At 37.1% G+C, this 24,310-nt stretch overlaps 1 protein-coding gene across 4 annotated transcripts in view; it reads right to left on the reverse strand.

The window, feature by feature from the left end:
• Window positions 1-24,310, reverse strand: part of ATP9B (ATPase phospholipid transporting 9B (putative)) — a 157,268-nt gene that overhangs the window by 40,328 nt on the left and 92,630 nt on the right. For all 4 annotated transcript variants that reach the window (XM_074542469.1, XM_074542464.1, XM_074542478.1 and 1 more), the window contains exon 12: window positions 10,670-10,830. In XM_074542469.1, coding sequence (XP_074398570.1) covers window positions 10,670-10,830 — 161 coding nt within the window. The remainder of the gene's footprint in view (window positions 1-10,669; window positions 10,831-24,310) is intronic.

A 24,310-nucleotide genomic window follows, 5' to 3' on the forward strand; every position in this document is an offset into this window, starting at 1 on the left:
GAAGCAATCTTTGGGCTGCTCACTAACAGAAAATATGCAATTTGCAGCAAGTTTTACTGATTAGACATAGAAGTCCAAAATCAAAAGTATGTTTTTCCAGTTCACTCTGTGCATTAATTTTTTAATATTTCCATGTCTTCATCATATAAGAACTAAGATGGACCTTGTATTCCTATGTTACAATAAAAAAGTCTTCACTCATTTAATCACATTAATCTTCCCCATAATAAAATGTTCCAACACAAAACTCTATCCACCTTGTTCTAAACTATTAAAATGCTACTTTCCTCTGGCTATTCACCATGTTTCTGTTGCCATGTCAGAGGAGCAGTGACTAAAAAAAGGCATATGTTGGTTTCTCTTGACTCTGCTCTAACAGAAATACTGAAAAGACAGGTAGGACAGTAGCTACATGAACTACTGAGGTCACTTGGTCTGTTCAGCCTGAAGAAGGGGAGACTGAGGGGAGACCTCATCATAGTCTATAACTTGCTTCTAAGGGGAAGAGGAGGGGCAAATGCTGATCTCTTCTCTGTGATGAAAGGATCTGAGGGAATGGCCCGATTTGTGTAAGGGGATGTTTAAATATTAGAAATATATTGAATGTTAGAAAAAGTCTCTTCACCCAAAGGATGGTTGGGCACTGGCACAGGCTCCCCAAGGAAGCTGTCACAGCACCAAGCCTGACAGAATTCAAGGTGTGTTTGGACAATGCTCTCAGGCACACGGTGTGACTCTTGAGGATGCTCCTGTGCAGGGCCAGGAGTTGGACTCGATGATCATTATGAGTTCCTTCCAATTCAGCCTATTCTGTGATTCTGCAAACTTTTTGTAGCTAAGTTGCTATTACAAGAGTCCCAAGTTAAGCAACAGGTTTACAGTAATGTAATTCTTAGAACTGTTCAAAGGTACCTATCAAGTTCAAAATACTGGTAATGTACTTCAGACATTTTTGTAACAGTCCTGACACCATCCTGACTTAACTGCATAACAAAAAGAGCAGCTACCAGGAATTTTCATCCGTCCTCTTGGAATCACAGCAACAGATTGCGGATTACCTGAGGTAACAGTGGAGGGAACAGTGAGTCACAATCTGCACTATCCCATAAAGAAGAGATGCATTTAATTAGAATTGTGAGAGCATCTGAAATTTTGACACACGCTGAAAAAAAGTTTATTCTACATCCCCTACCTCCTGAATTTGTACTGCAGAAGACAAAACATGTTGCCACAGAAAAGAAACATACGTTTTAAACACAAGATCTACTAGTTAGGATGGTATTTTATGCTTTAACTACATCTTATTTTCCTACCATAATCATCATCATCTGAAAATTATCCTTCTCTGTGGTGATATGCCCAAATTAGTCCTGCAATATTTTCCCTAATTTCATCTGTCTTCAGACATGCAAATACATACAACAAAAGGACAGACAACAGAAGGAGGACTCTACAGATTCTTTTTACTGAAAATGCTACAGTGTAGCGAGAAAAATACTGGAAGGAACTTGCCTCACATGGTTAACTACAGTTCTACCCTGTAAGAGGGTAAGAATGAGTAAGAACTCATTCCAGAGCCAGTACTGTGCAAACTGCATTCTTATTATGCTTGTCTGTTAACTTTCAGAGTGAATATAAAGAACAAATTAACACACCTCACATTGAAACCAAAGGAACAGCAAAAGCTTTATTCCTCTTGGGGATGCAAACCTGCTAGTTAGCCAGTCAAGTACAAAGGATGCCGTCTAACTTGACAAGAGATACCCGAGCACACTTAGTTAATTTAAAAACAGATGGACATTTGCTCTAGCCACGAGCAAGTGGATTAACTGAATGATGAAAGCTGCTCACCACCCCACTTCAAAGAGGCATTTAGGCTATCTACCAAGACAGAAATTCCGAGATGAACACTCTATTTAAGCACTTCAGTCTCAGGTACATGGCACACACAGAGATGTCCAATGGAGATCTGCAGCTGCTCAGATAGAAAAACTGTGCTTTGGTAAGATAAAATTAGAAAAGGCTCCCAAAGCTGAAGTGCAGCAGGCATCTTTACTTGCACTTTTTATAAGCATGTTTATCACCTGGTTTTGATGTTCTAAACACTCCATGCATTTAACTACAATATATTTCAATATAATTTAAAGGTAAGGAAAAAAGAAAAGAAAACAAGACTCAAGCTTCTCTTGTTGAGCAGCCAGGAGAAAGCCATATTTCAAAGTATTATGGCATTTTAGGAATTACTCTAGCTTTCCAGCATGCACTGCTAAGTAGAACAGAATGTACTCCCTTTATGCTGATGGACCCAATAGCTGGCACTCCTGGTCTATAGAGAAATAATGTCTCCCCAATGACTAGGACAGTCCAAGACAGCCTTCTGGCACACAGAAAGATATTGGGTATATGCTTGAATTGTTAAGATAAATAAAGAATTAAATGGGAATAAAAATGAGTGCCATAGATTATTTTTTTAGTATTAATTCTAAAATTTGCACACTGTATCCTTTTCTGACTTCTTTCACTTAATGCTTTTTGTCTTAGAGGAAATCTTTATATTTGAAATCATTGTAGCTGTTGCTTAGCACATTATGGAAACTGATGCAATACTAAAAATGCTGATGGCCTATTAATAGTGAGTTTGCTTTTGAAACTAGAAACCTCTCCAACAGAGCTTCACAGGAATGGATAAAAATACTTCACTGAAAAGTCCAACAATTTTTACATAATAAAGCAAGGAGACACTAAGCTTACTCAACATATAGCTACTTTCAGTGCCTGATAATATTAGCTGTAATTTCTCATATATTCTTTGCAGACTTTAGGAAACCTCATTATATAAGCAAAACATTTTAAATTCACCATTTTTCAAATCCTTCTCAATTTAATCCAAATTAACAAACTTCAAACACATCAGGTATTCATGAAAACACACAGAACAGCATCCAACGTAGCATTAGCAACTGTTGCATTAGTAACACTAATTTTTAGCAAACCAATTAACATGCAATATTTAGGCAGAGTATGTTAATACAGGAATTTGAAGGCTGTTGCAGAGATTTAGCAAGCACAGAAATATGTTTCTGGTCTCTCCACCTCAGCACTAGTTATCCTAAAGCAGGCAATCCTAAGGCAATTTTTATCCAGCTTGGGGATTTATTCCATTAAGAGCCAGGGTTTCTCTTCAGTTCAGCCTCAGGACAACATTTCAGAATCCACACTGCTTTTAACTACATGTTAAAAATGAACAGCTCTGCTCTTATTCCCTTAAAAACAAGACCAATATTTTAGATTAAACATTCCTATTTACAGGATTTCTAGATTTCTTTTTTTTTAACGAATTGTAATGATGCAAGGTCCCCTTCTAAAGCTGTCTGATTTGGGTTTTTTTTTTTGTCAAAAGAACAAATTTGCCAATAAGCAAAGGCCTTCACTGAGAAAGTCTGACAAATACATTCAGAAACTCCAGTAACATGCTACCATTCATGACTCAGTGAAAAGCAATCAAGACCTAATGAAGGTAGCAAGGACAATTTTGTGAACAAAGTGATATTGCGTCAATAAAATTCAAGTATGAATTTGACTAAAAGTTAGATGGTAGGTTTTTCTCCTAACTTCCTGAGCTTTCTGTATATGTAAGAATTTTGTAACCAAAACACCAGCACACTACCAGAACTCCAGATACAATACGACTACCCAAAGTGGTATCGACTTTTTAAAAAAGGTGAAGTATTTGAGATGTAGTCTTATTTTCAGGACTTCCTTCTCTGTGAAAATGATACAGATATTTGGGTCCCATTATTATCCAAAACTGTAGCAAATCCCCTATGGCTACATCCCCTAACCTTCTTAACATATCCCTGCTTTCTTGAAACAGCCATAAGCTATAACTGATATATGCATTATTCAAAATGTAGGAAAAAAATTGAATAGTTTTAAAAATATTTTTGGTCAAAAAACAACCAAAAATATTTTCAATTCAATATGCCTGGAAAGTTAAATCTTCACAGAAATTGATTTTTTGGAGCCTAGTAACTGGTATTAACTGTCATTAAACAGAAAAAAATAGAACAAAACAGAAGTTACCTAATTTAAGCACAATATCATATAAAGATCTAAGCAAATAAAAAACAACCTATAGGTCATCCTTTAATTTCCCCATCTCTCATATTTTATTTGACAAGAAAAATGGAATATAATATTCCTTTCTGTTTTGTCCACTACATATTTTTTTTTTATTTAGCTTTTTTTGCTATCTGTTTGGCACTCCCAAGAAGAGCCTCAGAACTCAGTTCCTGTTTGCTTCATAACTGGTCTTACTACTTCTCTTTCACTAATTTTTCTAAGTTTTGCCTATTATGTGAGCATATAAAAGAAAATTAAGGAAGGTACACATAGCATTTTGCATGAAACACTGAGAGTGAATGCAACTTTAAAAGAGAACTCAACCCCACACACACGATTAAATATTTGAGGCAAAAAAAGTGTATCAACTCTGTACTGCTATAGTGACTGTGGTACATGCAGTTTTTCAAGGGCCAAATGCAACCCAGATACAGATAATTACATGTTGTAACACAGACAGAACTTCAGAAATCTAGGGAATAATGAATGAAAAAATTTATCTGTGAATTTCTTACAGGCTTAAAACACAGAAGAGCGCAAAAAAAAAAAAAAAACAACCCACATGTTGAACAAGCACCTTTGCCTAAGAGATGTAGCATGTGCAGATGAGAGTGACAGTGATCACTTCCTATGAAAAATGTTTCTTTGTTATGATCACATTTACCAGTTCAGATGCCATCCTTCATTAGGCCTCTTATACCAACGTGACAATATTGATATTGGAGGTCCAATACAAATAATATTTAAAACTTGGAGGTTTTTTTGGTATATTCTACACAAATTCTTGTATTACTTGCTGTAAAACCAGAAAAATAACCTAGAAGCAAATAGGCAATGTTGCAAGATTTGAAAGGAGAAAGATTTACTACAATAGATCACTTTAAAAATGACTTCTTTTTTAGACTGATTGTGCTCAGTATTGTGGCCAGTCCTGTTTTATAAATATCTGTAATAATGATCTGGACAAGGGGATCTAGCTCCTCCTGAGTAAGTTTGTGGAGGACACCAGGCTGGGTGGGAGTGTTGATCCACGGGAGGGAGGGAGGGAGGCAGGAAGGCAGGCAGGAAGGCAGGAAGGAAGGCAGGAAGGAAGGAAGGCAGGAAGGAAGGAAGGCAGAAAGGAAGGAAGGCAGAAAGGAAGGAAGGCAGGAAGGAAGGCAGGAAGGACCTACAGAGGGGTTTGGACAGGCTGTGTCAATGGGCAGAGGCCACTGTATGAGGGTCAGCAAGGCCAGCTGCCAGGTCCTGCCCTTGGGTCACAACAAGCCCAGGCAGCTCCACAGGCTGAGGACAGACTGCCTGGAAAGCTGCCCAGCAGAAAAGAGCAGAAAAGGACCTGGGGGTGCTGGTTGGCAGCTGTTGAACCTGAGCCAGCAGTGCCTAGGTGGCCAAGAAGACCAATGGCACTGGCCTGTATCAGCAGTAGTGTGGCCAGCTGGAGCAGGGCAGTGATTGCCCCACTGTACTCAGCACTGGCCAGGCCACACCTTGAATCTTGTGCTCAGTTTTGAGCCCCTCACTACAAGAATGCAGCACATTGAGGGGCTGGAGCATGTCCAGAGAAGGGCAACAAAGCTGGGGAAGGGTCTGGAGCACAAGTCCTATGAGGAGCAGCTGAGGGAGCTGGGGGTGTTTAGCCTGGAGCAAAGGAGGCTCAGGGGTGACCTTACCACTCTCTGCAACTGCCTGGAAGAGAGTGTAGCCAGGAGAGGGTCAGTCTCAAAAGGAGACAGCGTCAAGTCACACCAGGGGAACTCTACATTGGGTATCAGGAAAAATTTCCTCATCAGAACTGTTGCCAAGCATTAGAACTAGCTGCCTAGGGAAGTGGTAGAGTCTAGATCCCTGGAGGTATTTTAAAAGACCCACAGATCGGACTAGCACTTAAGGAAATGTTTTAGTGGTGGACTTGGCAGTGCTGGGTTAATAGTTGGATTTGATGATCTTTTAAGTCTTCTCTAATCTAAATAACTTTGATTCTGTGTTTTTCTGTGTAGCATGAATATCAGACATTTTAAGAGAAGCAAAAATCTAGCTCAGGCAGTAGTACAGCACCACACTGGACAGTGTAAGACAGTCCTAGCACAAGAGAGACACATTTTAACTTCCGCTGCAAAATTAATTGGTAAAATGTCATGAAGCATCTCATAATGTTTTCAGTCTCTATAGAGATTGCATTATATATCATTATATGGTAAAGCACAATACACTAAATGTGTATTAAACCACTTGCTTAAGCCACTTCATAAGCAGCTCTTTAGCTCTTCCACACTGAAACCTTTGCATCATATATCTAAAATATATTCTGTCTCTCTGTGTGACACTTCATGTACTGATACTCTTACAGATTATACAGATAATCTCCAATAAAGCAGAAATTACAGCATGATTGAAAGCAGCATAGTTGCTTGTGGCTATTAGCCTGCAGAGGTGTGAGTTCCCTGCATCTCAAGAAAACACAGAAATTCGTATCTGTATGATCTGGGATTTGAGAGGCTATTAATGAATTTCAGATATTAGACCACCTAGCAGTGTTTTCCTCACTGCCCTTGAGAACAGACTGACATAATTTGAAGGATTTGATTTAAGTGCTTCTCTTAAAGATCCTGAAAAAAACCCAGCTGGGAATCACGTAGTGTCCCAAAACTTTACTACTTAAGTGCAAGGCAGTTCCTTCCAGTCATTTGGGACAGCTTCTTTTGGTAAAACAGCTCCGTGACAAGGAGCCTCAGGGTGTACAAAGGAGAGGACAAGAGACATTTCAGCTTTTATTCCCATAAAAACTAAAGGATCCTTCTAAAATGATGGCTGATTAAGCCCCTGTCAATCCAGCTGTAAACTGCTACTAAATATAGAGCTTGGGTGATACACATTTTTAACAGATCCCAAGTCAATATCTTATCATTTTATGGTAAATCCTCTACAGTTCCTAATAGCTAAGCAGAAGCACATACAGCTACACGACTCACACGTCTGTACGTGAAGCAGCAATTTCACCAAACACTGGCTAATTATCTTGAAAAACTTTCCTGGCTACATTATTTAGTTACTTGCTTATTTTTTTAAACAAAACCCAAACATACAGAAGACCTCAACACATAGTGCAACTCACTTTGTCTTTCAAGGTGGCAAAGAAGACTGGACAATGAATTAACAAAGTCTGCTGGTGATGGAAGGGATCCAGTTTGTGGGGCAGTGCCATCACTAAGTCTTTTCTTTGGCCTGGGCTTTTTGAACCATTTGCTATGATAGCTCAAATGAGCTGATAAAGACATGTTAGTACTCAAGGCCAGGGAAAAGAACAGAGTAATTTTGTGACAAGGCTCTCTAACAGCCTTAACATCTTTCCTACACCCATATACACAAACATCAGAATTTTCATCTCAGTAGCAGCTGGTATCTTGCACCCCATACTGATCAAAACCTCTTATATTCTCTTGCACTTATAATTCAAAAATCTTCCCCCACCCAGGCTGCTGGCTTTTCATTAGCATGACTGTTATTGCCCTCTGACCCATGTAATTCAGAAAACAGACAATCCAAAAAATACAAGTTGTTCAACAAAAGCACCTTACTAAAAAAGTAAAGGTGACATCACCGACTTAAGAACTTCCACACTGGTATCACAAACAGCAGCAGCAGCGTGGACATACTTGAGGACACACACACTGGCTTGCTATGTGACAACCACACCAGGTGATACAGTCCAGTTGGCTAGAATAAGCTAGAAAAATGCCTAAAAATGCTAGAGAACATGGAAAAACTCAGCTAATGGATGAAGATAATAATAGTGAGATTTACTTCGTTTTGAACAGTCTGCCAAGGACTTGCTTTATATCCTCTTTCCCTGATAAATCTTAAGAAATTAAAATAGCTTGACTTTTTAGGGCAGTAGATTTCTGGAGGTGTGGGGCTGTTCAAAGCCATTTTGTGCATAATGATTCTAACTTACAAACAGTTTAGAGATGGACTGAGCTTTTGATATCTGTTTATTACTACTTTTTCTCCATTTTTCTTGATTCCTTGTACACCACAGAATGTGTGCAATGTTGGAAGCTGATTTTTTGAAGGTGAGGGGTGGTAAGTGTTGCTTATAGGGGTGGTTTCTATTTTGCAGTGCTGTTGGGGTTTTTTTTACAGTTCTTTTATGTTCATACTTCTGTAGTCTTATATACCCCACAGTAATACCCTGCACAGTGAAGCAACACTGCTCTAGACAAGTATTTAGGATGCAGCTGAAATACAAGGAACCAGCTTCTTTCTGAAGCATCTGAAAAGTTCCTCTGCCTATTAATGACAGGAGAGGCTGCACAGCGATCAGTTAACCTCTACTAACTGTATCATCATCTTCCTGATGATCTTCACCAAACATGTCAAGCCAAAATCTGTTTTTATTGCATACCTGGAAGTTCCCTTGCTCTGCAAACCAAAAGCCAAACAGAACTGCAAAAAAGTTCCACAATTAGAAACTTCCTGAATTCTCTAAAACTATCAAGCAATACATTTCATGTTTGCCTCAGTCCAGATATGCTTTGCCTCTACCAGTCAATCCTAATCTCTGACATTTCATTTAAATCTTTAAGTTAATTATTTCCCCCACATAGCTATTTTAAAAATAATGGGAGGGTACAACATCTGGTGCTTGGATGTCATTGGCTTCAGAATTTTCATCTTTGAGAGTTTACACTCAAAACATAGCCTAGAAATTAAGTCATTCTCATGCTTAACATACAGAAGAGAGGAAGGGAAGTGTAGTCAAGTCTGAACACCAGCATGATTGAGTTGTTCTTCTTGCTGACAGTGTGGGAAGCAACCCTGTATTTATGAAGATTCGGGTTGAATAAGATTTGGTAGAGAAACAGATAAATCTCTAGGGAGGAAAGCATTCTGTGATAAATTTCTGTCTGATGAACTAAACCAACCTTATTCTCTAATACTTTTAGTTTTTATATTATCTCTCACAAACAATTGTAAATTGGATTAGATTCATACTAGAAGTTATTTTTGGAAAAAAGCTATTCCACAAGTCCACTATAGAACTCTTACATTGAAAATGAGCTGCTCAGTGAAAATGTTTTTTTAATGGCATATGTTGAACTTTCAATATAGAATAAAATTTACTTACAACACCTATATGGCCTTAATCTTCTTGCATCCAGTAACAAAGACATTAAAATGATTAAAAGTTGTCCTTTAGTTAGAAATTATCCCCTTTTTTCTCCTCCCCTGGAAGTTTTAAAGTACATGTGTGGTAAAACATAGACTTAACCATTTGAATGGAGGCCTTTTTGCCTCTTCACATGGATAAATTGCTTAATACTCAGTAACTGTGTGTGTATGGGGTGGGGTTGGGGGCAATATGATTGAACAGCATCATTCAAGCAGTAAAGGAGTTATGACAGTGACAATGTTTAGAAAGATATTCCAAAATTGTGGTTCCAGCAGATTTGCCAGAACCTTCTCCTTCAACTTTCCACAGAATCAGTTTCTCTTGCAACACAAAAGTACTCTAAAAATAAAGTCCTAAGTTATAAAATGTTAAAACAGAGGCTTCCTGAGCATCCCATTGGTCAAAGATGATACAATTTTCTTCACACAAACATGTACTTTAAAAATGTGATCACAGTAACATGTAAGTAATGTAAACTTAGATTAAAAGGCCTAATGAAATCCTCCTGTTATTTTTCTTTTCTTTACTATGTGAACTTAAATATTATGTGCATGCCTGAGGGGACAGGTCTTAAATCTAGCTACTGTTTAGATGCTGATAACTCTGGCTGATCACTGGGCTTACTGAATGATGTATCTCAAACTGAACAGTTCTAAAGAGGATCTAAAACTAACAATTACCTTAATCTAAACACTGGGTATTTTAACAGGAAACAGTATGTCCATTTTGCAAAGGCAATACCCATGCAAAGAAAATAATTCAGTTCAGGGGCACTGTTCTCACTTCTGTGTCCACAGAAGACTTGATTACACACATGGATATTATTTCGTGTTCCAGTTTATCTGCAATTTGAATATACAGTACTCATGCTTAATGAATTAATTAATTCAGGGCAAGTCTCTACTTGGTTACATGTTAAAACTCCTCTCATTGTAAAAGAGCACTTACATTATTCAGCCATCCAATTTAAATTAATCATTATTGGGGTAAAATGTCTATATTTTAACCAGATAAATGGAACATTTTTAGTATTTAAGGCATTAAAAATAAAATTCCATAACGTGTCTAGCAGTTCATTCATCTGCATGCTTACTGAAACCATCTTCTCATATACCTTGTATCCTTATTAATACATTTATGCTAGCAAAGGATTAGATATCCTGATTACTCCAGCAAGATGAACATTATACAGAAAAAATACAACAGTATTGTTTTCTGTACAGTGATCCTTCAAGAATCAGCAGATTTGCTGGCACCTTCTCCTTCAGCTTCCTGATAAGATCAATTTCCTTTGCAATGAGAAGCAAGTATAAATTTCAAGAAAGCCACATACAGTAAATTTAAGCAACTGTATTTTGCTTTCATTCTTCTACCTACCTGATTGGGATGATATAGGAAAACAGGAGGAGGAACCGGAAAAGGTTGCGATACCACGGGCCTACAAATCCTTGCAAAGTGACCATAACAACTGAAAGTGCAACTAAAGCCAAAAACAGGGCTTTGGTCAGTTGATTCAGCTCCAGGTCCAGCAAGCCAACCTGGAGGAAGAAAAAGAAATTGAGTTAGTCAGGAGTTTTTCTTAATTTATGCTTCTGCAATGCAAACGATTAGCATTATTTGCTTTGGTTATTCCTACCTATTAAAAATCCATGCACTTGCAACTATTAACTGAACTTTGATAATTGCATTGATTGTTATTCCTATGCTTGCACACAAAAGATGTTCCCTGGTTTTCTGTCAATAACAATTCCTAGAACCAATATGAACTGTCCCAGCCAAGTCTTTTGAATACCTTCAAATCTGACACATCCCTTCTCCATTCCTTGTTCTAGGACAGGAACACAGAAGAGCAAGGAGAAAAGATACTTACAGATGAACAAATGAGCAGGGGAAATTTTCTTCTGTCATGCTTCAGCAAAAATACTGGCACAGGGTATTACCCATTGACTGCTAGAAGATCAAATACCTTTAGATTCAAGAACCAACAGGCACATGGGACAGAGCCTGTGACTTCTTATTCATGTGACAAGTGCACTGCAACTAGTCTCTGTGCTCTCATCCCACTCTGTAAATCTGAACCAATGCCACAGAAATGATTTTTAATTGTATAAAGCTTTCACTTATCCAATATAATAATAAAAACAACAATCAAGTGGAATATCCATTTTCAAACCAATATAGTGAAACAGGGCTTCAACTGCACATGAATAGAAAGATATTTGATTTAGAAACATTTTAAGTACAACATTAGGAGAAGCTATCCTTCACCCACTGTTTCTCATGAAAGAAATATATTTAAGCTATGTAAGTAAGACTCTCACCATTTCAATAATGTATGATGTAAGCTAAGGTATTTTTACTCCACTTTTTGGGATGGCCTAGTAGTCAGTAAAATATGTGGGAAAATTGTGTCAGGAAGAGTTTCCTAGGCCCCATCACAGATGCCCCTTTTATCTCCAAGTCTTGCCAGTAAGAGCAGTAAAACATAACACTTCCTTAGATAACAAACAGGCTGAAAAAGAAGCACTTTAAATATAGTTTTTAAAAATTCCAGCAATCTTGCTTACACATGGGCTGTCCCTTCCCTAGAGAAGCAGGCAGCTGAAGACCACAGCGGCTGATTTATCAGCTGCATTTAAAAAGCAGCACAACGAGGACAAATATCTTGCAATTTCCGCTGCTTCAACTACTACATAGTTTATGCTTGAATTATTGAGAAAAATAGGTTTTTGGATTAAAATGAAGAAAAATGAAGCCAGGGAAGTAGAGCATGTTTCAAAGCCCAGATCTTTTTGCGTTGACAAAGGCAGCCTAAGTTTCAGGCCTCGCTGAGGATCAGATGAAGTCATTATTCATTCAGTCAGGGAAAAAAGACTCAATTACCTCAACGTAAAGATGCTATCAATGAATGCAAAGTGCATATTTTACTCTATTCATCCAAATCCCATTAAAAAGTGAAAGGAATGATTTAATCTGGCCTTCTAGAGTTGGTCTTTTTTTGTAATAAAATAAAGAATCACTGTCTTGCAATATGCATAACTACTACCTCACACTTTTTTTTCCCCTGCATCATGGTAGTGAAAGCCTATCTCTCCCCTCTCCACCCCCCATAAAAAACCCCACTCCAGAAGAGAAATGAATAAAGAGCTTCTTTGGAAAGAATGCCACTTTTAGGACAGAAACATTAAATTTAGTCCACTGCGTACTGATATGTAGTTAACTCAAAGCATCAATACCTTTCTAATTGATGAAGACAGATGTGAATTTAAGTTTGGGACCCAAAAAAACCGTGTTTGGAGAGGAATTATGACAATAAAAAAGTCGATGCTGAAAAACTTTCACACTATAAATCTTTTGTTCAAGAACACTTGATTTGCCACTAATAATGCCATTCTTTTAAATACAGATCATACTATTGGCCATAGTAAATGTCAATGTTTTTCTTTATTATAGTAAGTGAAGGCAATTGCAAAATTCTACTTAAGAAGGCACACAAAGAAAGTTTTAATAGAAATGCATTCTCCATTTCTCAAAAACTAGTTACTCCAATGTACTAAAAGATACTTAGTTAGTTTAATTGTGTGCCTTTCTACTTAAACAATTTCTGCAGTCAACTAATGAAACACTGTTGAACTATCCAGATAAATTTCATGCAGAAAATCACTAATATTCTCTAAAATTCATCTGAATATTGGAAAAGTGGATAGACTTCATTTTAACTAGACTGTGATTTTACCAAAGCATTTGTAAAATATGCCATCTTACAAATGTTACTTCTTTTCTTTGGAAAATAGTAACTAGAATAACTATGAAAATATTAGAAATAGATGAATTAAGAATTGCAGTAATTTTCCACGTTTATTGCTATTTCCCATATTAGTAAAACAAATTTTCTTCTACTTGTCATAATATTTGTTCTATTTGAAACAACTTAACAAAATTAAACACACCACTGGAAATTTTAATCACCAAGGGAAAATTTGTACATAATGTCTAAGAAAACCACAATAGTTTTGGAAAAGAGCTGTTCTAGGATAATGAAAATGAGCACAATAATTGCCTGTATAATTTAAAATGCTACTAATGGCAACAGCCACAAATCCATTTAGCTCCTCTTTAATTTATGCACAGAGTTTTAAACAGCTAATGGTTTTCAATAAAGTAATGGCTTATACCATCAATTGTCTACTTGTGTGGTAAAAAAAGACAAATTTTTAAAATACTTCATATTTGAATGAGGCAATGATTCAAAGTCTACACTTTACATTCTGGGCCACAAGGTATAATTCATTATCTTATGAGAAAAATCTTAATTTAATTAAAAAGCTGAAAACAACAAGAACTTTTCTGGTTACTGAAATACAATCTGAACAACAATATTGTTGTTCCTGCCCTAGATGTTTAACTTTTAGGAAAGGTTATCTTCTGAAGCTATTATTGTAGCAACAGAACAATTATTTCAGCACTATAAAATGTGTATTACTTTGAAAATGAGAACTTTTAAAATGCTAGAATACTGATATGCAAAATTTGATAATTAAATGTTATAAAATGGCAAAGATTTCTCAAAATAGTCTAGTGCAGCCATTTTTTATTCAATTACAGTTTAAAGTGCATTAGAAATAATTGCTCACGAATAGCCTTTAAATGTCCTACTTTAATACTACTGAAGTATTAAGGCACAGTCTTAGGACAGACTTCCCCCTGCAACCAAATTCCTCCACAAAGGTAATTATATTTCAGTAATCAGCCTGGTTCTGCACTGCCAAACACTACATTGACTACAATGAAATTTCATGGTATGCATGTTTGAGAGGGACTTGGGTTTTAATTTGCACTGTAAACACAAACATTTTCTTTCCTATTCTTAATACATGCTCTGAAATTAATTTATTAAGCCTCGAATACTAGTATATTATATATGTTTCCATTAGTTGTAGCATACACTTAGAGGTAAAAGGTATGTTAGAGTAAATACTTCAAAAGACTAAAATTCAAATAATACATCTTTCAGCTTCAGGGTAACAAAAACAAGGTTTGCCTAACAAAAATTATTAGTAGCATTCCATCATTTATAAAAAATTATATATATTTTACTGTACAGTCAGCTGCATTTATCCAAACCTCCAAGACCTTCTTCAATAATCTGTTAAACCCTCCCCATAGTCCCTGGAAATAACAGATTACTAATCTGTGTTTAAAGGCTAAATAAAGTGACACATCCTTATCTAACTACCTTAATCTTTGACACTAAAACCACAAAGAGCAACTTTGGAATCTGCAAATGTTTCTTCTTTCTCAAGTCTCCTATGATTCAAAGACTTGGCTGCTCAGCAATCCCAGTAACTACATTAAGATAATATAACTATGAATCAAAACAAGTAAATTCAGGTTTAGGAAGCATCTTGCCTTCATTCCCTCTACTCATGCAATAGCCTGCACAAATATGTTTCTCTACAAACCTGACCTGATTAACGTCAAGCCTACCAAATCTTGCATACAGTATGGTACTCTGTTTAATCAATATCTTCCTCATTCTTTCAATCAGTAGATTCAAAGGTGGGAAAGGCAAAAAAATCATAAAAAAAAACCCATAAAATGACCATTTAGTAAAAAAAGTCACCTATCCCTGCTTTTTCTGATATCAATTTTCAAACAGTCTCATCGCTGGTTTAGCTGCAAGAGCAACAATGAAACCTTGAGAAGATTTTCTGAAGCACTAAAAAACTTTTACAAGTTTGATTAATTTTAGAATTGAGCAATAATGCAGGGGGAGGACTGGACTACTTAAGTTCATAAAAATGAAATAAACTTTAATTATTTAGTCTACTCCATTTGACTTGTGCAGAAGTAATTACCAGAAAATAGTTCATTTGATTCCAGTAAAATTTTCTGTCTTACCTTTGGCAAAAAAATATTCATCCTTCATGCAACTGAACCTTTGTGCAAAGTGAAATATTTGGTATCATGTTAATACTGCAGTTTTATGGAACTGAATTATGTAATTTCTACACTGATTGCAACAAATAATTTTAGATATTTAGTGTTAATTGTATCCCCAAAGAAACAAATTACTTCTCTGTACTCCTACATAAATCAGTCTGTCTCCAATGCACAGATGTTGAAAACAGCAGAAATTTTAGAACCCAAGAAGAAATACAGTTCATTGCCCAATGAAACAGAAGCTCAAGTACACTTTTGTAGTGTTTGGATGCATATTTAAAACCAGAGGTTTAACTGCTCTTAAAAGCAGAATACTATTATTATGTTTTGCAATTACCCTGACTTGCCTGACTTCACTTTAACACTCTATTCATAAATTAATATTTATGTGCTTTGAAATAAACTAATCACTTTGTATGCATAATTTCCTTTTGTAAATAGAAATATCTATAATTCTACAATAAATTAAAAAAAGAGGACTCACACCATTCTTTCTCTCACTGCCTCATTGCCTCATTTATTCGTCCATTTTATATTATTGCCTTTTCCAGACTCAACATCATCTGAGTCTGGATACTCAAATTGAAGCTTGAGAGTCCTCTCCAGGATTTTAGAGGTGCTTAGCTCTCTCTAGTTGTCTACTGCAATAAAAACTGTAAGTGAGCTATTTCCACAACTGCACTTTGGTAGGGCTCAGTTGTTTGAAGTAAGGCCCTCGTTTTGGCAAATGCTAGTCACAGATTCCATAACCTTCCTAAGAGTGTCTTCTTTTTCAATTGTATCCTAGTTTACCTTAATGCCAACGATTTACTCTTTTTGTAGTAAAAAATACTGTTTCAAATGATCCCAATGAGAGAAATTGAACATGACTCATTCCTAATATCCTTCTGACCATAAATCTGGCTTTCCTTAACACTTTTGTGGCTTGGTAAGCTACAGTATTGTCTCTAAATATTGTTCAATCCGCTGTTTTTTCTTAGAACAAGTCTTTACGTGGAGCAGGGAAGCCAAGCCGTGGATGTTTGGCTTTGGCTCCCGTTTGCCCGAAGGCGGAAGGGGAGGCTGCGGCGGGCAGCGCTGGCATGCGCGCTTTGGTCAGCAGAGGGCGCCCGCGCCCGCCTGTGCCGCGCGGAGCCACGGCCGCGCTCGGCGAGCGCCGCTCGGAGCGAAGGGCTCGGCTTGGACACTTCGGAGAGAAGGGCTCGGCTTTGACACCTTTGAACAGTGTGCGCTCACACGGTTCTGCTTCCTCCCCAGCGAGACGCTTCTCTTCATACACCTTTACACAGCCACAGTCTGGCACCTTAAGGCAGCAGCAGTCAGATGCTGTGCGACCATATGTTCTCCGACTTTGCTATGTATTTGTCACAAACACAAATGATTAAAATGTGTACAGAGCACGTTAAGAAATCGAAAAGGTTAACAGCCCCCTGAATTCCGGTATTCATACAGGGACTGTGCTGTATTACATACTCTCCTCCTATTAAAAGCTACCAGTTGAAAACATTTTCTCAAGACCACCCATCAATTTAGAATAATTGCTGTCTAAGATAACTAGTCATACTGGAAACTTCAACCAAAAACATTCACACAGGGAAACTCTAATTCATCAGGATTTTTTTCAATTAAAAAAAAAATTAGGTACACAGCACAGAAAAAAATTCAGTTTCTAAGCACTCGCAATCCTCCTTATATCTGATCAATATTGCTAAGACATGGAATTCCCAGGGGTGGGGGAAGAGCAGGATTTAAAGGTGCTTGATTTTACACTGCAACATTATCTTCAGATTCATATTTCATATGTACCTTTCACATGCGCTTGTTATACCTTCTTTAAGCTCAGCCATCACCAGCTTCAACTCAAGACTTTTCTACGGATGCTGTCATGTAATCAGGTCTTTCAAGGGTCAGAATACAGAATAAGCAGCTTTACACATTACACACTATTATTAAAATACGCTCAATGGAGATGGCATTTTTTCAAATCTGAATAGGTTAAAAAACATTATTTACTCTCCCACAGATTAAGATAATTAGCTGTACTAAAATAACCGCAAAATTAGTGCAGAGAAAACTGGTTCCAAAACTTTTATTGTGTAAAATTTGCATATAAATAAATAAATGCAAAAATTTGAGATCTATGTAAAAAAAAATAGCTCAGTAACAGGTACTACTTCCTTCAAGAAAAAAGAATTACAAAAGGGCCCGAACAAATTGACAACAGCTAGTTCTTTCATTTGCATAAATGTTGGAAATAGTAATATACCTTCACTTCAGACCTGTGTCTGAAGTGTACTGTCAGACCTGTGGCTGACTGGTCTAAATAACTTTTTCCAATAGAAAACTGCACAAATGTAGTATTTTCATAGCAGCGATTGCATTTGTGGGTTTTACATATAACACAGTATGTGTAATAATATTTCATAAACGGTATGAGAACCTTACAGCTTTTTCAAAGACATCTTTGAAATTGAATACTGGAAAATGGATGCTTACAGAAATCCAACATTTCTTTACTCCACTTTCAAAAGAAGTGTTAGTAACTCATCTCCTCATAGACTATCTCGATTAAGCTATTAGCAGAGATTATTACATTTTGTAATGAGTTTAATCTCACACAGGGCTGGGGTAAGAGAGGTCAGAGCTAAGGTTATCAAAACACATGTCAATTTTTACATTAAGAATATGATTAAATAAATGAAGCCAAGAACCCAGAAAGTCTAAGCTTATTTTAAAATGTCACCATTTCATTTTATCTCAAAATGAAAGTAAACTTAAAAACAGTTGAAAGGATATGTTTTCCTTCCATCTTACTAGAGGGTAAATTCAGAGGTTCATTTTTAAAATTTCTTTCTAGGTAAATGTATGTCTGTAATTACATACATAAAAGTTAATGAAAGTTGGAAAAAAACTTCAATGAGAAACACTGATATATATTAAGTTGGTGCTTATGCCCCAAAGTAGATGGAAAGCAGAGCTGCAACCTTTCTTCATGAAATGTAAATGAAGTAATACATTACAGTAATACCGTAGATACAACACACAGATTCTTAAAGTGACTGAGGAAACTTTCAGAAATGGATTAGCCAATAAATGCAAAAGAATAAATAAAAATTCTTGAATGGAGAATTAAAATTGGCAGTATGCAGTGATTCAGTAACTGGTGGAGCATTTCTACAACCTCCCTACTCCTCTGATGTGTATACTCCACGTCCATCATTTAACCTGTCTCAGCACTGGTCCAGATACAAAGAAAACCATCTAGGTATTCTTGTACAGGAAATCAGGTTAAAAAAATGAACAGCCACACAACACAAAGCATCTCATAGTTTGTTTTGAAGCATTTAAATCTGAATCCTATTCATAAGGAATAAAATGTAATTTACATATAATAATATTCAAGAAGAAATGGAAAAACGTGTGAGAAAGGAACTGAGAAAGAGCATTTTGACTGCATTGAACTTTTGTCTCTGCCCCCAGCTATTCCTGACTATAAAATCCTGTTAGCCTGCAAACTGAGAAGAAATGTTTCAAAAAGCCTGAGATAGATATTGAAAGAAAAGCTTGGTGTTATTTTTACTTCAAAATTGAATAGAAGCTTAAGAAATACTCCATACAGTGGGAAATCAGCAATATTCTCCTAAAAGATTAATTAAATGTCAGAATATATAGAAAAATGTCCAAGAAAAGGGAGTGACCCTTCTTCAAGTCTGAGTAGAAATACCAAAATAAATCCAGAGCAAATGTCCACAACCATTTAAGGCACATAAAAACCAGATTTTCTTAGTGAAGAATTCTAGATAAGATTTGATGTGCGACTTCTTACTAATATTATGTAAAGACATCAATTTTCAGAATAAAATAAGTAGAAGAAATTATGACCTGAGCTCTAAAATTTCAAGCTCAATTTAAATGCACTGATGTGTTTACAAATATAACTGTCCTTCTGAAACAACTAGCAAAGTTTTTAGATGAGGAATATCAACAAAAACGTTTTTAGGATGGTTCTTAATTTTTTTTCTTTACACAGTTACATGTTATTCATAATCTATATAATGTCTGTGTTACGAGTGCCTCCTGTCCTAACATAAATACAAAATATGTTTCAAGACAATTAACAGAACATGTTTCTTTGAAATTATTCTTGAGATCATACAAACAAATAAGGTTCTGGAATAATATTTTCCAAAATGTTGTCCATAAAGATCATAAGTATTTAATTGCCTTTCTGGTCAGATATAGAAAAGAGCTGTAAATATGTACAAATGTATATACATAACACATATTATGATTTTGGTACTTAATTCCAAATCTGTTTTTACCCACAGAGAGATTAATATTTCAAAAATTCTGCTTTCCTAAGGTTTAAGAGCTGAATTCCATTATCAGAATTCAGCAATCAAGTGGTGTTGTCATGGTTTGAGCCTGGCACAGAGCCAGTGCCCCCCCATGAAAATGCCTCACCCTGGTGTCTGCTGTGAGATGTGACCAGGAATAAGCAAAACAGGCTCTAACTTAAACATAAAGAACACTTTATTACTTAAACTACAGGAAAATAGGGAAAGACTATAAGGAAAAGAAAAAAAATTGAAAACCTTACAAAAAACTTTCCCCCTCCCCACTACCTGACTTTCCCAATCCGATACATTCTCCCAAAACACCAACTGCCCAGCCTTGGCCCCACACTTTAGTATACTCAAACTGCAGTTCATGAAGAGGAAAGGAGTCCTTCTTGTTCCATAGGCTTCCCCTGGAAACACACTGAAACCTCGTGTGCTTCCCTGTCACTTCGGCACCGCCCGGAAAAAGTCCTTTTGCCGCTTGTGACATCTTCCTTCCATGCCCAGTGCTCTCACCACTGAGACATGGCCAGAGCTGCTTTTAGGGTTGTCTTTCAAGGATGCCTTGTCTCACTCCAAAAAGGCACTGTCTCTGCTTTTGGGACATCTGTCCCCCCCATATTTTTCCAACCCCCTGGGGCCGGGGGGTCCTCACGAAGAACCCTCCTGGTTTTGAGGCACTGCCTCCCCCTAAATGCAGTCTCTGTGTCACAGGAACAACTGAGTCCATGGCCACAAGAAAAGTCCAGCCAAAAGGCCACTCCAAATCATCTCTCCCCATCCAATCATCTCCACGTTCTTCGGGCCAGGTCCTTGTCTCATCTCATCTCTTATCTCCCTTCTTATTCAGCTTCGAGGAGGATTAGCATTTTTGCAAGGCCCCAATCATGAAAGAAAGGGTTAAAAGTTTTCAGTCTCTGTCTATCTCAGAATGCTGGTAGAATGCTGGTACTCCCACAGGTGCTGCTGCTCCACCGGCCAGGCTGCACTCTTCCCTCCCCTTTCTCCTCCTGGGCGGCTGCTATCACATTCAGACGCCGGCTCTCCTCTCTCTCCCTCCTGGGGGGGGGGGGAATGGCTGCCCGATGTCTCTTGGGGCTCCCCCACCCTTCCATCCTTGAGAGCTTTCTCACCCCCATCTCTGTCCAGGCCCCGGGCCTACCGCATGGCTGCCCCTCCCCCGCCCAGCAGCAGCGGCTGGGCTGGACGGGGGAGAGATCTGACCTCTTCGTCGCGACGTTCCAAGAGAGAGTGCCAAGGGCAGTGCCCTGCTTTTAACCCCTGTGTATTCTCGGAGGTGTGTCCAAACCCCACTGGCTACACCGGGTGCCAGTCTCAAACCCAAAACCTTCATTGGTTTGACCACAGCTTCCCAGAATTCCCACTCCTTCCTGGTCAAACCACCACAGGTGTGTATGTGTGCATATGTGCAGGATGGTGGTTTTATTAAACAAAGCCTCATCTGAACAACAAAAATTAACCTTATAATATCACTACATTTTCTAGAATTTTTACATCATTAAATTTATCAGCTGAAATAGAAATAAAGCTATTAAGCAAGCAACAACAAAAAAATCTTACCATAAAAGTCAACTCCTTCTTTTTGTGTTTATATTCTTCAAGACATTTTATAAACCACTTCATACTTAATGGTTTGCAAGCAATCCCAACAGTTGGGAATTGTGTGAAAAGTTGCACAGATTGACAGATGAAGTGAAAAGGTCTGTATTAATTTTCCAAATAAAGAAATGCACTGAGTGGTATTTCACTATGATTATACTCCAAAGTACCAATTAGAACACATATCAGAAACTAGAGCATGTTGACACTCTACAATAAAGCAAATAATTTCCAGTTGGAGAGGCAGAAAATGTTAATATGCAATGTTCAAGACTACAAGAATCTTTGTAAAAGGAAGTAGCTAATAAGGTTTAATGATGCATGTCAGGAAGCCACAGTATGTAGGGAAACACAGCTGGCTTCATTTTGTAAACTATTTGATATACACATCTTTCTAGTTCACGATTATCAGCTGTGCAAGTGCCACAGGGGACAGTTTAGCCTTCAGATCAGGATATTCTTCTTGTTCTCTAAATTACAAGTAAAATACATTAATATAATATGGTGCTGTAGGCTAGTGCCCTGACTAAAGCTTATCAGCTTACAAAAAAGATTAAAGAACTCTTCTGTAAGATTCAGTTTGAACAATCTCAGCTGAATAAACAGGCTGAAGAATACTGAAATAATAAATATATTTATAATACAAATCTACATGCATTTTTGAATGTCAGATTAAACCCTGAAAGTTACTAAAATAAACATGAAATGTCATTTATATTAATTCATACCATTTCATGAGGCATATACTTCTTTTATCATTAAATTAATATTAATAAAGAAATCATGGGTATTATGGATAGATTGCAGCTATACAAAGCAGTATGCCTCCTGCTTTACTGCACTCCAAGTTGCTCAGTGACTGCAATATGCAGGTGACAGCAATTAGCAGCAGATGACAGAAGCACTTTGAATTTGTACCAGATGGTAGCTAAGGGTCATTGGAAGCTAGCAGACCTTCCACAAGGAAACTGTTGTGCAGTACAACTATAAAACACTTCAGTACTTAGAAATAAATTATTCAGGTTCTCAAAGAAAACTGGAAGGTCAAAATAGAATATAAAATATTATGCAAGGCATTAAAAGCTCACCTAGTGTTTACAGAATTAAATACATTTAAAAATAAAACAGTGCACACAGAGCATATCTTAGCCTCACAATGGGGAGAGTCATTACAGAACTAGTAGGAACATCAGCTAATGTATCTGCTAAACAATTCAAACCTGTGTCCCAAAGGAGGGGAAACATAAACACGCTTCTTCTTCAGTGCATGAATAAGATACTGGCTGAATACATGCTTCAATGCAAGAGGAAAAAAAGGCCAGGGGAATATTCATACGTGGAATACAACACTTAAATGGACGCCCCTCCACACTTCTGCTGTGCCCTCAAATGTACTGTTTCACAGCTCAAACACAATTAGGTGTATCTCATTTGCAAAAATTAATTCCTACAACCTCCAAATTTATAAATACACACAAATTTGCTTTGATTTTTTTAGCTGCAAATCAAGAGTGAGATCCCCTTAGACAAAGCACAGTGCTGCACCAGGTACTGCATGAACTACCTCAACAAGCCATGGAAAGATAAATTGATTTGAGCATAAAGGATCAAATAATGATACTTGATACAAGTAATGGTACTTAATGATACAAGTATAGCTGAAACAAAACCCCAAAAGTGAGAATAAGATGTAGACATAGAGCCAGAGAACCTTTGGGAATTTCAAAAATATGTATAGATAAGGTCAATGAAATGGCTACTCAGCTGCTTATGGGGGAATTTCTTCTTGTGCATAAAACTGTTTAAAAATCAACAATGCATTCACAAGTTGGAGCCAACAACTTGATAGCAGAGCAGATGAAAGACACATAAGTTGTGATAAAAGTAGCTTTAAAAGGAAGGTGACAGGGCTGGACACACTAAGGAGGAAGGAACCCTCCTCCTTGGAAAGATGCAGGTAAGAGCTGAAGAGGTGAACCAGGATCATCATCTTTTATCATCACAATATGAGTGCACACTAACCAAGACAGCGTTTTTCAAGGTAAAAAAGTTGTGACAGATTATTTGATATTTTCATCTGATCAAAGCCTTAAACTTTCTTCTTCACAAATGTACTACTTTGTCAGAGAAAAAAAATGAGCATGTGTAAGACGTGCAAAGAGAAGAAAGAAGGAAAGAGAGGGAGGGAGATGAAAGAGAGAGAAAGAGAAAGAAAGAGAGAGAGAGAGGAAGAGAAGAGAGGAAGGGAGGAAGAGAGGGAGGGAGGGAAGTAGGTGGACCTAGTAAAAGTATTAGACCAGAGTAATAGGGTGGGGAAGCAGAACAAGGCAAGGGGGAAGGTAGTCAGAAGAAAGATATATTGAATACAAAGCACTGGTGCTGGCTGAATCTCTTCCAGAGACCATACATATAGTAGGGAATCACAACTAACTGAATCAAAAAGTTTTTCAACAGTTCGTTCAAAAAACCCAAAATAAACAACTGTCCAAGCGCTGTCAAACTTAGACTAGAAGAAGAGCTCTATGTGATAAGCAAAACAAACAAAAAAAAACCCCAAAAAAAGCCTATCCCTCAAACCCAGTAGGCATCAGTAAGAATCTTATTTTCTTTCTTGAGTTGAGTCACAAGTCATCTATCTTTGCTTTTACAAAAGAAAATATTTGAGTGGATTCCTTGGAGACTACGAGATTAAGAAAAGATTCCACAATGTCTCCAAATCATAAGAGAAATGAAACTGAACGCTGTTTTGTATAAACAGTATTTTGGGATACATTCCAAAAGATATGATGGGAAGGAAATAAGCTTTAAGAATATGAAGAGCAATCCACTATTTACAAACTAATCCACAATCTAAACCACATTATTTTCATCTGGTACAAGTTGGAATGCTGATTTTAATGCTCAGTGTATCCACAGGCTTGCTCTCTGAACTGAGGTAAAAAAGAAGGGCAAAGACTGTTAAGATTATGACAAGCTTGTTACTTCAAGCATCAAACACAACTCAGTAAATTATCTTAGTTATGATCACTATGTTCAGCCTACACCAAAACAAATACTATGTTCTGATATGGAGAGAACTTTCCCTCTAGATATTCATCTCTGTAAACTAAGATTT

The sequence above is a fragment of the Zonotrichia albicollis genome, chromosome 1 (genome assembly GCF_047830755.1).
Source record: "Zonotrichia albicollis isolate bZonAlb1 chromosome 1, bZonAlb1.hap1, whole genome shotgun sequence".
Taxonomy (NCBI): Eukaryota; Metazoa; Chordata; class Aves; order Passeriformes; family Passerellidae; genus Zonotrichia; species Zonotrichia albicollis.